Raw genomic sequence first — 13,554 nt, 5'->3', positions numbered from 1 at the left:
AGACGATCGAAGACGGAGGTACCAGGCAAATTATCCGCTCACTTGGCAGTGTGGATTCTTGATTACTGGCATTTGTATCTACAAACCTTTTACTGGATAAGGGATTTAATATCTTCTTTTGTGGACGACAGAATATCGGACAGAACAATGACACGGCAAGTAGGCCTACTGTTGTTTATGTCTTTTGTGTTTCTCGGCTCAGTTTTGGGGCAGGTCAGCTACTCCATTCCTGAGGAAATGGCTAAAGGATCTTTAGTCGGTAACATAGCTCAAGATTTAGGTTTAGATGTGAAACGGCTGAAAACAGGGAAAGCCCGCATATATACTAGAGAAGGGCCAGAATACATCGAGCTGAATAAAGAAAGGGGAGTCCTTGTAATCAAAGAACCGATAGACAGAGAAGCGCTCTGCGGACAGACGACGCCCTGTGCTCTTGATTTTCAAATAATATTGGAAAATCCTATGCAGTTTTACAGCATCACTGTCGAGATCACAGACATTAACGACAACTCTCCCGGTTTTAAAAACAGTGAAATCAAATTTGATATTAATGAATTGTCGCAAATTGGATCTAAATTTGTCTTAGAAAAGGCAATAGATAACGATGTTGGAGTAAATGGGCTTCAGGGCTATTCGCTGAGTTCAAGTGGCATATTCAGTTTAAACCCTTATAGAATTGGCAGTAGTAGAAATGTTGAGATGGTTTTAAAGAAGCATCTTGACCGAGAGAAACAGCAGCGGTTGTTTTTGGTTTTGACCGCTTTAGATGGCGGCGACCCTCAGCTCTCTGGAACAATGCTAATTGTAATAACTGTATTAGACGCTAACGATAATGCACCTGTTTGTACTCAAACAGAGTATAAGACTAATGTAAAAGAAAATTCGTTAAAAGGAGCTGTTCTTACCACTGTGAGTGCCTCTGATGCAGACGAAGGTCCGCACGGGCGCATACAATATTCAATCTCTAATGTTCCAGAGGGCGCACTTGAAATGTTTCATGTTGATAAGGACAACGGTGTGGTAACTTTAATGGGAAAACTTGATTATGAGAAATTTCGGCATTATGAGATAGATGTCCAAGCATCAGATGAAGGTGGTAACTCAGACGTATGTAAAGTTATTATCGAGGTATTGGACACAAACGATAACCCACCAGCTATCAATATTATGTCAGCGTTATCCAGTATATCTGAAGATGTTAAGCCAGGGACAGTTCTGACAATGATGAACGTTCAGGATCCAGATTCAGATGAAAATGGCAGAGTCCACTGCGTTTTAAATGAAAATATTCATTTTACAATCACGTCAACATCAAATAATTTCTTTACTTTAGTGACAGAAGGTGAATTGGACAGAGAGATTGCTTCTCAGTATAACATCACAGTGACCTGCTCTGATGAGGGAGTACCCTCCCCTCTCCAGCAGCGTCACTCTCACCTTACAGATCTCTGATGTGAATGATAACGCACCTGTTTTTGAGAGGAGCTCATATGAGGCCTACATTGTAGAAAACAACACACCAGGTCTCTCTATATTCACAGTGAAAGCCAGAGACGCTGACTGGAACCAGAATGCTCGTGTTTCTTACATACTGGAGGACTCCTCAGTTAACGGAGTGCCAGTCTCCTCATATGTGTCCGTTAGTGCTGATAGTGGAGTCATCCATGCAGTGCGCTCTTTTGACTACGAGCAGATCAAAGATTTCCAGTTCCGCGTCAAAGCTCAGGATGGGGGCTCCCCTCCACTCAGTAGCAATGTGAGTGTGAAAATAATGATCCAGGACCAGAACGACAACCCTCCTCAGGTTCTGTACCCAGTCCAGACTGGTGGCTCTCTGGTGGCTGAGATGGTGCCTCGTTCAGCAGATGTGGGCTATCTGGTCACTAAAGTGGTGGCTGTTGATGTGGACTCTGGACAGAATGCCTGGCTCTCCTATAAACTGCAGAAAGCCACAGACAGGGCGCTGTTTGAAGTGGGCTTACAGAATGGAGAAATAAGAACTATCCGCCAAGTCACTGATAAAGATGCTGTGAAACAAAGACTGACTGTTATAGTGGAGGACAACGGGCAGCCCTCTCGTTCAGCTACAGTCATTGTTAACGTGGCGGTGGCGGACAGCTTCCCTGAAGTGCTGTCGGAGTTCACTGACTTTACACACGACAAGGAGTACAATGACAACCTGACTTTTTACTTAGTGTTGGCTTTGGCTGTAGTTTCCTTCCTCTTCATCACGTGTTTAGTGGTTATTATATCAGTGAAAATCTACAGATGGAGACAGTCTCGCGTCCTGTATCACTCCAATCTCCCTGTGATTCCATATTATCCTCCACGTTACTCAGACACTTTGGGGACAGGGACTCTCCAACACGTGTACAATTACGAGGTGTGCAGGACGACTGACTCCAGAAAGAGTGACTGTAAGTTCGGCAGAGCTGGTAGTCAGAACGTGCTGATAATGGACCCCAGTTCAACAGGGACGATGCAGCGGATACAGAGTGAAAAGAGCATCCTGGATGAGCCAGACTCTCCTTTAGAGGTATGAGTGGCAATGATCTCTTATTTTCTTCTCTATTGGATGCACAGTGAATTACAGTTCCGTTTTCACACTGAATATGACTGTTTGAGTGTTTTATTCATTTGTTATTAATATTGTTTAATTTCCCAAGAATGAATATTCCACACAATGTCTGTACCCTTTGTCTATATTTATGAATAGTATTGCAGATACACTTATTTAATTGCAATTTCTTTTTTTTTTGTGCCTCATACTCTCCATTTTTACGGAGCCCCTAAAGGGACATGAAAAAAAAAAAAAAAAAATCAAACGTTTCTAGTGCGCACTAGATAGTATCTAGTGCTCACTAGATACGGATCTAGTGCGCACTAGATACGGATCTAGTGCGCACTAGATACGGATCTAGTGCGCACTAGATCCTATGGATGGAGTGTTGTGGCGAATCAGCACATGGCTCATTTAAATATTAAAATTAGCCATGTGTTAATAGGTCACAACACGAAAATGTAACCAATGAAATTACTTATTTTGACACACATTTTAAGCCAATACTTACTACTATCTAGTGCGCACTAGATACTATCCATATTGTGGTGAATCAACACATGGCTAATTTTAATATTCAAATGAGTATTAAACTAATTTGTCACTAAGTAAAAAATAAATGTAAATTAATCTGTAACCTTTTTTATTACAGTCCGCATTTAAATGCCTGTCCTCCTTTTGAGAAAATAACAAAAACAGTCCACCTTTTGACACATTACCTTGTTAGTTTAATACGTATTGGCTTAAAATGTGTGTCAAAATAAGTAATTTCATTGGTTACATTTTCGTGTTGTGACCTATTAACACATGGCTAATTTTAATATTTAAATGAGCCAACACTCATCCATATCTAGTGCGCACTAGATATGGATCTAGTGCTCACTAGATACGGATCTAGTGCGCACTAGATACTATCTAGTGAGCACAAGATACTATCTAGTGAGCACTAGATACTATCTAGTGCGCACAAGATACTATCTAGTGAGCACAAGATACTATCTAGTGCTCACTAGAAACGTTTCATTTTTTTTTTTTTTCATGTCCCTTTAGGGGCTCCGTACCATTTACAATTACGGTGTGTTTTATGTAGTTTTGTAGTTCATGGTAGTGAACGGAGAGCGCCGCTGTCGGCCAGTAGGTCGCTTTATCAGTCGAGACTCACTGTGGAACCTCTTTCACCATCTCCCTTTATTAGTGTGCGCCAGCCAGAAGCAGCTCTTACACAGTCCGTGTTGCAGAGAGGAGTAATACGAAACCGCCATTCTTTCTCGAGCAAACGGGGATAATTTGGACGCTATTATCAATGTTTTTGGTTCGATTTTTTTTTTCTGAATACAACAGGATCCAACGTGAATCATTATCCGACGGAAATTAGGCCAAAGCTATTTCAACAGATTCGTGGTGCAGTAATACCGTGTGTCAAACAGAACAATGAAACGGCAAGTACTGTTGCTTATTTCTCTCCTCTCCCTCGGCTCAGTGTTCGGACAGGTTAGTTACTCCATTCCGGAGGAAATGGCGAAAGGCTCTTTCGTTGGTAATATAGCACAAGATTTAGGTTTGGATATAAAACGACTAAAATCCGGCAAAGCTCGACTGCATACTGGAAATAACGCAGAATACATCGAGCTGAATAGAGAACGAGGAGTGCTGCTCATCAAAGAAAAAATAGACAGAGAAGCATTATGTGGACAGACAACGCCTTGTGCTTTACATCTGCAGATCATTATGGAAAATCCCATAGAATTTTACAGGGTCACAGTCGAAATTCTCGATGTTAATGACAATGCTCCTAATTTTCAGAAAGATTCAATGAAATTTGACATTAGCGAGTCCGCAATGATAGGTGCCAAATTTGTTCTTGAAAGGGCATTTGATTCCGATATCGGGATAAATGGCCTCCAAAGTTACTCACTCCATCCTACCGATAATTTCATTTTGAAGTTACACGGACAAGCTGATGATAGTAAAAAGGTAGAAATGGTTTTGCAGAAAGCGTTGGACCGAGAGAAACAAGAGCAGATCTCTCTGCTGCTAACCGCTAATGATGGGGGAGAGCCAAATATGTCCGGAACTGTACAAATCCACGTTACAGTATTAGACGCAAATGACAACGCTCCTGTGTTTACACAGCCCATTTATAGGGCTCGTTTGCAGGAAAATTCCCCTAGAGGTACATTATTGATGACATTAAATGCATTAGATATAGATAATGGTTCTAATGGATTAGTAACATATTCAATATCAAGTAGCACGGTTGGAATTTTGAATCATTTTGAAATAGACGAAAACAGTGGCGATGTGCATGTGATAGGCGATGTTGATTATGAAAAGTCAAAACAATATCAAATCGATATCGAAGCTAGGGATCAAGGAGGGCTCTCAAATTCTAGTAAGTTAGTGGTAGATATAATTGATATTAATGACAACAAGCCCTTCATCGATGTTATATCAACCTCACGTTTAATTCCGGAAAACTCTCCCTCTCACACAGTAATAGCTGTAATGACTGTACATGATCCCGACTCTGACGATAACGGGTTTGTCAAGTGTATCCTCGGTGAAAACGTCCCGTTTGTGATCAAATCTACATCCAATGGTTTCTATAGTTTAGTGACAGACAGTGATTTAGACCGAGAGACAGCCTCTGAGTATAATATCACAGTGACCTGCTCTGATGAGGGAGTACCCTCCCTCTCCAGCAGCGTCACTCTCACCTTACAGATCTCTGATGTAAATGATAACGCGCCTGTTTTTGAGAGGAGCTCATATGAGGCCTACATTGTAGAAAACAACACACCGGGTCTCTCTATATTCACAGTGAAAGCCAGAGACGCTGACTGGAACCAAAATGCCCGTGTTTCTTACATACTGGAGGACTCCTCTGTTAACGGAGTGCCAGTCTCCTCATATGTGTCCGTTAGTGCTGATAGTGGAGTCATCCATGCAGTGCGCTCTTTTGACTACGAGCAGATCAAAGATTTCCAGTTCCGCGTCAAAGCTCAGGATGGAGGCTCCCCTCCACTCAGTAGCAATGTGAGTGTGAAAATAATGATCCAGGACCAGAACGACAACCCTCCTCAGGTTCTGTACCCAGTCCAGACTGGTGGCTCTCTGGTGGCTGAGATGGTGCCTCGTTCAGCAGATGTGGGCTATCTGGTCACTAAAGTGGTGGCTGTTGATGTGGACTCTGGACAGAATGCCTGGCTCTCCTATAAACTGCAGAAAGCCACAGACAGGGCGCTGTTTGAAGTGGGCTTACAGAATGGAGAAATAAGAACTATCCGCCAAGTCACTGATAAAGATGCTGTGAAACAAAGACTGACTGTTATAGTGGAGGACAACGGGCAGCCCTCTCGATCAGCTACAGTCATTGTTAACGTGGCGGTGGCGGACAGCTTCCCTGAAGTGCTGTCGGAGTTCACTGACTTTACACACGACAAGGAGTACAATGACAACCTGACTTTTTACTTAGTGTTGGCTTTGGCTGTAGTTTCCTTCCTCTTCATCACGTGTTTAGTGGTTATTATATCAGTGAAAATCTACAGATGGAGACAGTCTCGCGTCCTGTATCACTCCAATCTCCCTGTGATTCCATATTATCCTCCACGTTACTCAGACACTTTGGGGACAGGGACTCTCCAACACGTGTACAATTACGAGGTGTGCAGGACGACTGACTCCAGAAAGAGTGACTGTAAGTTCGGCCGAGCTGGTAGTCAGAACGTGCTGATAATGGACCCCAGTTCTACAGGGACGATGCAGCGGATACAGAGTGAAAAGAACATCCTGGATGAACCAGATTCTCCTCTAGAGGTCAGTTTTACATAAATAAGGATTTAACTAATGGCATACTACAGGAAAAGTAATCCCACATATTCTGAACTTTTCATCCATATGAACAAATTGTTTTCTTTAAACCGTGCCTGTCACCAGATTTGTGCTTCAGGACTCGTAGTACTAACATAAAGGGTGTAATCGTTTTTTTCTGTATAAAGTTGCAGATGTTACAAAAATAGTGTGTTTCCATTTCAGAAAATACTTTCAGACTTTTTTTTCTCAATTCAGCACCACGGACAGCTCCTCAGGCTTCCTCACCTCTAATGCTTTGAATGTTAAATTTTCTGAGGACTGTTCAGTGTGGCAGTGTGACTTTGTGTTGGAATTAAAGAAAGTTCTTAAACACTTTGAACCGTTTCCTAACAGTTCAATTTCAACAAATCTTCTCACTTAAACGGCATTTTTTTTATTTCATCAGGATGGTTTTAACATTTCGTTTCCGTTATATGTTGCAAAAGGTGTCTTTTTTTTTTATCTGAAAAACTTTATTAAAAATGCAATCACTCAATCATACTTTACACACTACAATGACCTTTTTACATGTTCAGTTTACTCCATGTTGAGGAGGAACTAACTTCTTTTGCTCAGAAGACTTGTGGAGCGCAGTTTTTCATCTGTTTTTGAGATATGAAATGTATCTTTTCGAAGCCTGATAATAAATACTGGATTTATCATCATGGATGGTTTAATTGGACAAATGTAAACCCTCCACAATGGGATGACTTAGACTTTGGAAGGAATATGATTTTACAGCTTTAAAATAGCATTGTGGACAGAGCGAGTTTCAAGAGCTCGTGCGTTAGTGTGCCCCCGCGTGCTTGTGTGTGTGTGTGTGTGTGTGTGTGTGTAACATTAAAACATATCGTTGTCCTACAGCGAGTGTAAACCTTTCCTCATGGCTGCACGTACTTCACAAAGCTCTAGTTTGCTTGTTTTTTGTGAAGTTGAGCTTTGTGCTGCTACATTTACCTAACAAAATGTTAAAGTAATATTTTATTCATCCTACTATTTGTTGTTTAATTGACGCAACTGGCTCACCTGAATGTAGAATCCGACCATATAGAAACCTTGAATCATTTCCATATTCCACAGTATTGTGTAGTTCAGCATGGTGAACTCTTAGGGCCGCTGTTGGCCAGTCTGTGTTTGTTAAGGAGAGGAAATCAGCAGTACCTCCCCCATCATTTCAGATAGAGAACGAGAGAAAGACACAAGGAACAGTACAGAATACGAAGACCAGAGATCTAAACGTTTATTCGGACGGACACTGCTCTTTTACTTCTGTAATTTTCAATCCAACTGGTGACTAAAAACACCCGGAGAACGTAAAAAGGATCATCTCTGAAGAAAACATCAGTTTTTATGAGAATTTTACGCGGTTCATTTTACAGGAAGACGACGGACAGAACAATGAGACGGCAAGTGCTGCTGTTTATCTCGGTTCTCTCTTTCAGTTCAGTGATTGGGCAGGTCAGCTACTCCATCCCAGAGGAAATGCCTAAAGGTTCTTTCGTGGGTGATGTTGTGCAAGATTTGGGTTTGGATGTGAAAAGACTAAAATCAGGGAAAGCTCGCATTTATACGGGCGATAGTCCAGAGTACATCGAGTTAAATAAAGAGAGAGGTGTCCTCCTCGTCAAAGACAGAATAGACAGAGAGGCGATCTGTGCACAGACAGCGCCCTGCGCTTTGCATTTCCAGGTTATTTTAGAGAATCCTATGGAGTTTTATAGCATTACCATAGAGGTTACAGATATTAACGACAACGTCCCTATTTTTAAAAGAGGTGAAATGAAATTCAGAATAAGTGAGTCAGTTGTTACAGGAACAGTATTTGTGCTGGATCAGGCTGTAGATTTGGATGTCGGCATAAATGGCCTTCAAAGTTATTTGTTAAGGCCAACTGATAACTTCGTGTTGAGACTGCAAAACCAAGCTGACGGAAGCAAGATGGTAGAAATGGTTTTACAGAAACCCTTAGATAGAGAAAATGAGGATCATTTGTCGCTTGTATTGACCGCAGTAGACGGTGGTGATCCGCAGCTCTCCGGGACAGTTCAGATAAATGTAAATGTGCTGGATAGTAATGATAATGCTCCAGTGTTTACGCAGAAAATCTACAAGTCAGCTTTAAGAGAAAATTCAGCTGCAGGAACGATAGTGATTGCAGTCAGTGCCTCTGACTTAGATGATGGATCTAACGGAAAGATATCCTATGCTATATTGAACTCTGTTGATGATGCATCTGAAATATTTGACATTAACACAGAGACCGGCGAAGTTAGATTGGTCGGAAGCACCGACTTTGAAAAGAAGAGACAATATCAAATACATGTCCAGGCCAGTGATGAAGGAGGTTTAACGGATTCCAGTAAAGTTATAGTGGAAATAGTTGACACAAATGACAATATACCTGCTATAAATGTCATGTCAAAGTCAAGTGTAGTGAGAGAGGACATTCAGCCTGGCACTGTTGTGACAATTGTAAATATTCAAGATCCAGACTCAGGTGAAAATGGAAAAGTTCAGTGTTACACTAACGAGAACATTCCATTTTCAATTTCCTCCACGTCAAATAATTTCTTCAGTATAATGACAGACAGTGATCTGGACAGAGAGAGAGCCTCTGAGTATAATATCACAGTGACCTGCTCTGATGAGGGAGTGCCCTCCCTCTCCAGCAGCGTCACTCTCACCTTACAGATCTCTGATGTGAATGATAACGCGCCTGTTTTTGAGAGGAGCTCATATGAGGCCTACATTGTAGAAAACAACACACCAGGTCTCTCTATATTCACAGTGAAAGCCAGAGACGCTGACTGGAACCAGAATGCCCGTGTTTCTTACATACTGGAGGACTCCTCTGTTAACGGAGTGCCAGTCTCCTCATATGTGTCCGTTAGTGCTGATAGTGGAGTCATCCATGCAGTGCGCTCTTTTGACTACGAGCAGATCAAAGATTTCCAGTTCCGTCTCAAAGCTCAGGATGGAGGCTCCCCTCCTCTCAGTAGCAATGTGAGTGTGAAAATAATGATCCAGGACCAGAACGACAACCCTCCTCAGGTTCTGTACCCAGTCCAAACTGGTGGCTCTCTGGTGGCTGAGATGGTGCCTCGTTCAGCAGATGTGGGCTATCTGGTCACTAAAGTGGTGGCTGTTGATGTGGACTCTGGACAGAATGCCTGGCTCTCCTATAAACTGCAGAAAGCCACAGACAGGGCGCTGTTTGAAGTGGGCTTACAGAATGGAGAAATAAGAACTATCCGCCAAGTCACTGATAAAGATGCTGTGAAACAAAGACTGACTGTTATAGTGGAGGACAACGGGCAGATCTCTCGTTCAGCTACAGTCATTGTTAACGTGGCGGTGGCGGACAGCTTCCCTGAAGTGCTGTCGGAGTTCACTGACTTTACACACGACAAGGAGTACAATGACAACCTGACTTTTTACTTAGTGTTGGCTTTGGCTGTAGTTTCATTCCTCTTCATCACGTGTTTAGTGGTTATTATATCAGTGAAAATCTACAGATGGAGACAGTCTCGCGTCCTGTATCACTCCAATCTCCCTGTGATTCCATATTATCCTCCACGTTACTCAGACACTTTGGGGACAGGGACTCTCCAACACGTGTACAATTACGAGGTGTGCAGGACGACTGACTCCAGAAAGAGTGACTGTAAGTTCGGCAGAGCTGGTAGTCAGAACGTGCTGATAATGGACCCCAGTTCTACAGGGACGATGCAGCGGATACAGAGTGAAAAGAGCATCCTGGATGAACCAGACTCTCCTCTAGAGGTTAGACTACTTTAACATTGCCAATGACATAATTTTGTTTTTACATTCAATGAAACACATAACCGAACTCTTTGTCTTGAGTTGTAAGAAAACTGAGCTAGATTTATCAAATGACTATATTTTTAGTTGATAGAATTGCATAGATTGAATATTTGATAAACTGTGCTTATTCATCACTGATACATTTAATTCAATTATTTTGTATCACTTTTTGTTTTTAATCGTGTATTTATATTGGATTCATCTTGGCTTATATTTGTATTATGTTTGAATTTACATACAGTTGAGTTTAGTTGAATACACATACATGTTACCCATTATAGATTAATTCGGGATCTATGTACCTTAAAAGATTAGTCTTCAGTGTCAGTGTCAAATGACGCAACCTACGCTTTCAAGATCTGTCTTCATTCTTTGTTTGTGTGTTCATATAAGTGGAAGAGGTATTGCTTCTGCAGACACAAGATTGCAACTATATTTGATCAGTATTTGCACCGATTTCATGATGCCTGAAAATGCTGCTGTCTGATTCAGGGTGTTGTACCTTTGAAGTTATGTTCCACACCTCAGCCTTGGTTTAAAGGCGCAGCATTAAAGGGTACAAGTGGTGGTAAAGTAGTCTCTCAGCCAAATCTATATGCTTCAATACTTTTCCATTTGTACAGATTTGTGTAGTACGTTAGATTGAACTCTTAGGGCCGCTGTTGGCCAGTCTGTGATAACTGCTGGTCAGGTTTCAGCAGTACCTCCCCATCGACTTTTTTTTTCTCAAATCAGAGGAAAGCACACACGCAGAGTGAATATTACAGAGTAAGAGAGCAGCCATCATCAAAACAGGCTGCTGCAGTTAACTGTAATTCATCGGTTACATCAAATTCCTGTTTATATCGAGGAAATTCATCGGATTATTGTTCCAACGGAAATAAGACTGTAGCGGGATTCGTGTGTTATGGGAATGCAGGACCGAACAATGAGACGGCAAGTGCTTTTGTTTCTCTCGATCCTTTCTCTCACATCGGTGGTCGGACAGGTCAGTTACTCCATTCCCGAGGAAATGGCAAAAGGGAGTTTAATCGGTAACATCGCTCAGGATTTAGGTCTGGACAGAAAAAGACTGACATCAGGCAAAGCTCGGATTTTTACAGGAGACAGCGCAGAGTACATCGAGCTGAACAGAGAACGAGGAGTCCTCCTTATCAAAGAGAAAATAGACAGAGAGGCGCTCTGTGAACAGACGACGCCCTGCGCTTTGCATTTTCAGGTTATTTTAGAAAATCCAATGGAATTTTACACGGTTGTTGTCGAAATTACAGATATTAATGACAACACTCCGATATTTGAAAAATCTGACATGAAATTCAAAATAAGTGAATCTGCTGCAATAGGAGCAAAATTCTTGTTAGAGAGGGCAATAGATTCCGATGTCGGCATGAATGGTCTTCAGAATTATTTTCTCACAAAAACCGAGAATTTTGTTCTGAAATTAAAAGATCAACCCGATGGAGAAAATATAGTTGAAATGGTGTTACAAAAGTCACTTGACAGAGAAAAGCAAGAGGAGATATTTCTAGTGTTAACTGCGGTGGACGGAGGGGAACCGAACCTATCTGGCACCGCACAGATACACGTTACAGTGTTGGATGTCAATGACAATGCACCTGCTTTTACGAAGACAGTTTACAAAGCTACAATAACCGAAAACGCACCCAAAGGTACAGTCATAACCAAAGTTAGGGCGTCAGATGCTGATAAAGGATCAAATTCCAAAATAACGTATTCAATATCTAACACAGTTGCAGATGTACGAGACATGTTTGAGATCAATGAATTAAATGGGGATTTGATCTTAAAAAGTAATGTCGATTATGAAAAGGCACGTCTCTATCAAATACGCGTACAAGCCAGCGATGAAGGAGGACTGACAGATTCATGTAAGATTACGGTTGAAGTGATAGACATTAATGATAACAAGCCAGTTATTAATATAATGTCACAGACGAATATGATTCCTGAGGACTCAAAACCAGTTACAGTTGTGACTATGGTAAATGTCCAGGACATGGATTCAGGAGATAATGGAAAAGTTCAGTGTGCAATTAATGAACATATTCCTTTTATATTAAAGCCAACATCAAATAATTTCTTTAACCTAGTGACAGACAGTGATTTAGACAGAGAAAGAGCCTCTCAGTATAATATTACAGTGACCTGCTCTGATGAGGGAGTACCCTCCCTCTCCAGCAGCGTCACTCTCACCTTACAGATCTCTGATGTGAATGATAACGCGCCTGTTTTTGAGAGGAGCTCATATGAGGCCTACATTGTAGAAAACAACACACCAGGTCTCTCTATATTCACAGTGAAAGCCAGAGACGCTGACTGGAACCAGAATGCCCGTGTTTCTTACATACTGGAGGACTCCTCTGTAAACGGAGTGCCAGTCTCCTCATATGTGTCCGTTAGTGCTGATAGTGGAGTCATCCATGCAGTGCGCTCTTTTGACTACGAGCAGATCAAAGATTTCCAGTTCCGCGTCAAAGCTCAGGATGGAGGCTCCCCTCCACTCAGTAGCAATGTGAGTGTGAAAATAATGATCCAGGACCAGAACGACAACCCTCCTCAGGTTCTGTACCCAGTCCAGACTGGTGGCTCTCTGGTGGCTGAGATGGTGCCTCGTTCAGCAGATGTGGGCTATCTGGTGACTAAAGTGGTGGCTGTTGATGTGGACTCTGGACAGAATGCCTGGCTCTCCTATAAACTGCAGAAAGCCACAGACAGGGCGCTGTTTGAAGTGGGCTTACAGAATGGAGAAATAAGAACTATCCGCCAAGTTACTGATAAAGATGCTGTGAAACAAAGACTGACTGTTATAGTGGAGGACAACGGGCAGCCCTCTCGTTCAGCTACAGTCATTGTTAACGTGGCGGTGGCGGACAGCTTCCCTGAAGTGCTGTCGGAGTTCACTGACTTTACCCACGACAAGGAGTACAATGACAACCTGACTTTTTACTTAGTGTTGGCTTTGGCTGTAGTTTCCTTCCTCTTCATCACGTGTTTAGTGGTTATTATATCAGTGAAAATCTACAGATGGAGACAGTCTCGCGTCCTGTATCACTCCAATCTCCCTGTGATTCCATATTATCCTCCACGTTACTCAGACACTTTGGGGACAGGGACTCTCCAACACGTGTACAATTACGAGGTGTGCAGGACGACTGACTCAAGAAAGAGTGACTGTAAGTTCGGCAGAGCTGGTAGTCAGAACGTGCTGATAATGGACCCCAGTTCTACAGGGACGATGCAGCGGATACAGAGTGAAAAGAGCATCCTGGATGACCCAGACTCTCCTCTAGAGTTGG

The 13,554-nt window shown here is 42.1% G+C and overlaps 3 protein-coding genes and 1 pseudogene across 3 annotated transcripts in view; all 4 read left to right on the top strand.

Moving 5' to 3' along the window:
* The first annotated feature begins 3 nt into the window (after positions 1 to 3).
* Positions 4 to 2,542, top strand: LOC127374271 (protocadherin gamma-A2-like; annotated as a pseudogene).
* A 2,523-nt stretch (positions 2,543 to 5,065) lies between these two features.
* Positions 5,066 to 7,219, top strand: LOC127375112 (protocadherin gamma-A1-like). Its single transcript, XM_051420949.1, has one exon. The coding sequence runs from the start codon at positions 5,066 to 5,068 to the stop codon at positions 6,389 to 6,391; it is 1,326 nt and encodes a 441-aa protein (XP_051276909.1). The 3' UTR covers positions 6,392 to 7,219.
* Positions 7,220 to 7,368: 149 nt separating this feature from the next.
* On the top strand, positions 7,369 to 10,210 carry LOC127374241 (protocadherin beta-16-like). Its single transcript, XM_051419392.1, has one exon. It carries the CDS (start codon positions 7,763 to 7,765, stop codon positions 10,208 to 10,210), a length of 2,448 nt encoding a protein of 815 aa, XP_051275352.1. The 5' UTR covers positions 7,369 to 7,762.
* Positions 10,211 to 10,791: 581 nt separating this feature from the next.
* Positions 10,792 to 13,554, top strand: part of LOC127375111 (putative protocadherin beta-18) — a 5,598-nt gene continuing 2,835 nt past the window's right edge. Inside the window, exon 1 of the mRNA XM_051420948.1 lies at positions 10,792 to 13,549. Coding sequence (XP_051276908.1) covers positions 11,145 to 13,549 — 2,405 coding nt within the window. The 5' untranslated portion in view covers positions 10,792 to 11,144. The remainder of the gene's footprint in view (positions 13,550 to 13,554) is intronic.

Source organism: Dicentrarchus labrax, unplaced genomic scaffold (assembly GCF_905237075.1).
Source record: "Dicentrarchus labrax unplaced genomic scaffold, dlabrax2021, whole genome shotgun sequence".
In the NCBI taxonomy this organism is placed as follows: Eukaryota; Metazoa; Chordata; class Actinopteri; family Moronidae; genus Dicentrarchus; species Dicentrarchus labrax.
This window is presented reverse-complemented; position numbering and strand designations above follow the sequence as displayed.

What these genes read in the sequence shown, in the direction of transcription:
- LOC127375112 (XM_051420949.1), top strand. Translation starts at nt 5,066, where the DNA reads ATGACTGTACATGATCCCGACTCTGACGATAACGGGTTTGTCAAGTGT.
- LOC127374241 (XM_051419392.1), top strand. Translation starts at nt 7,763, where the DNA reads ATGAGAATTTTACGCGGTTCATTTTACAGGAAGACGACGGACAGAACA.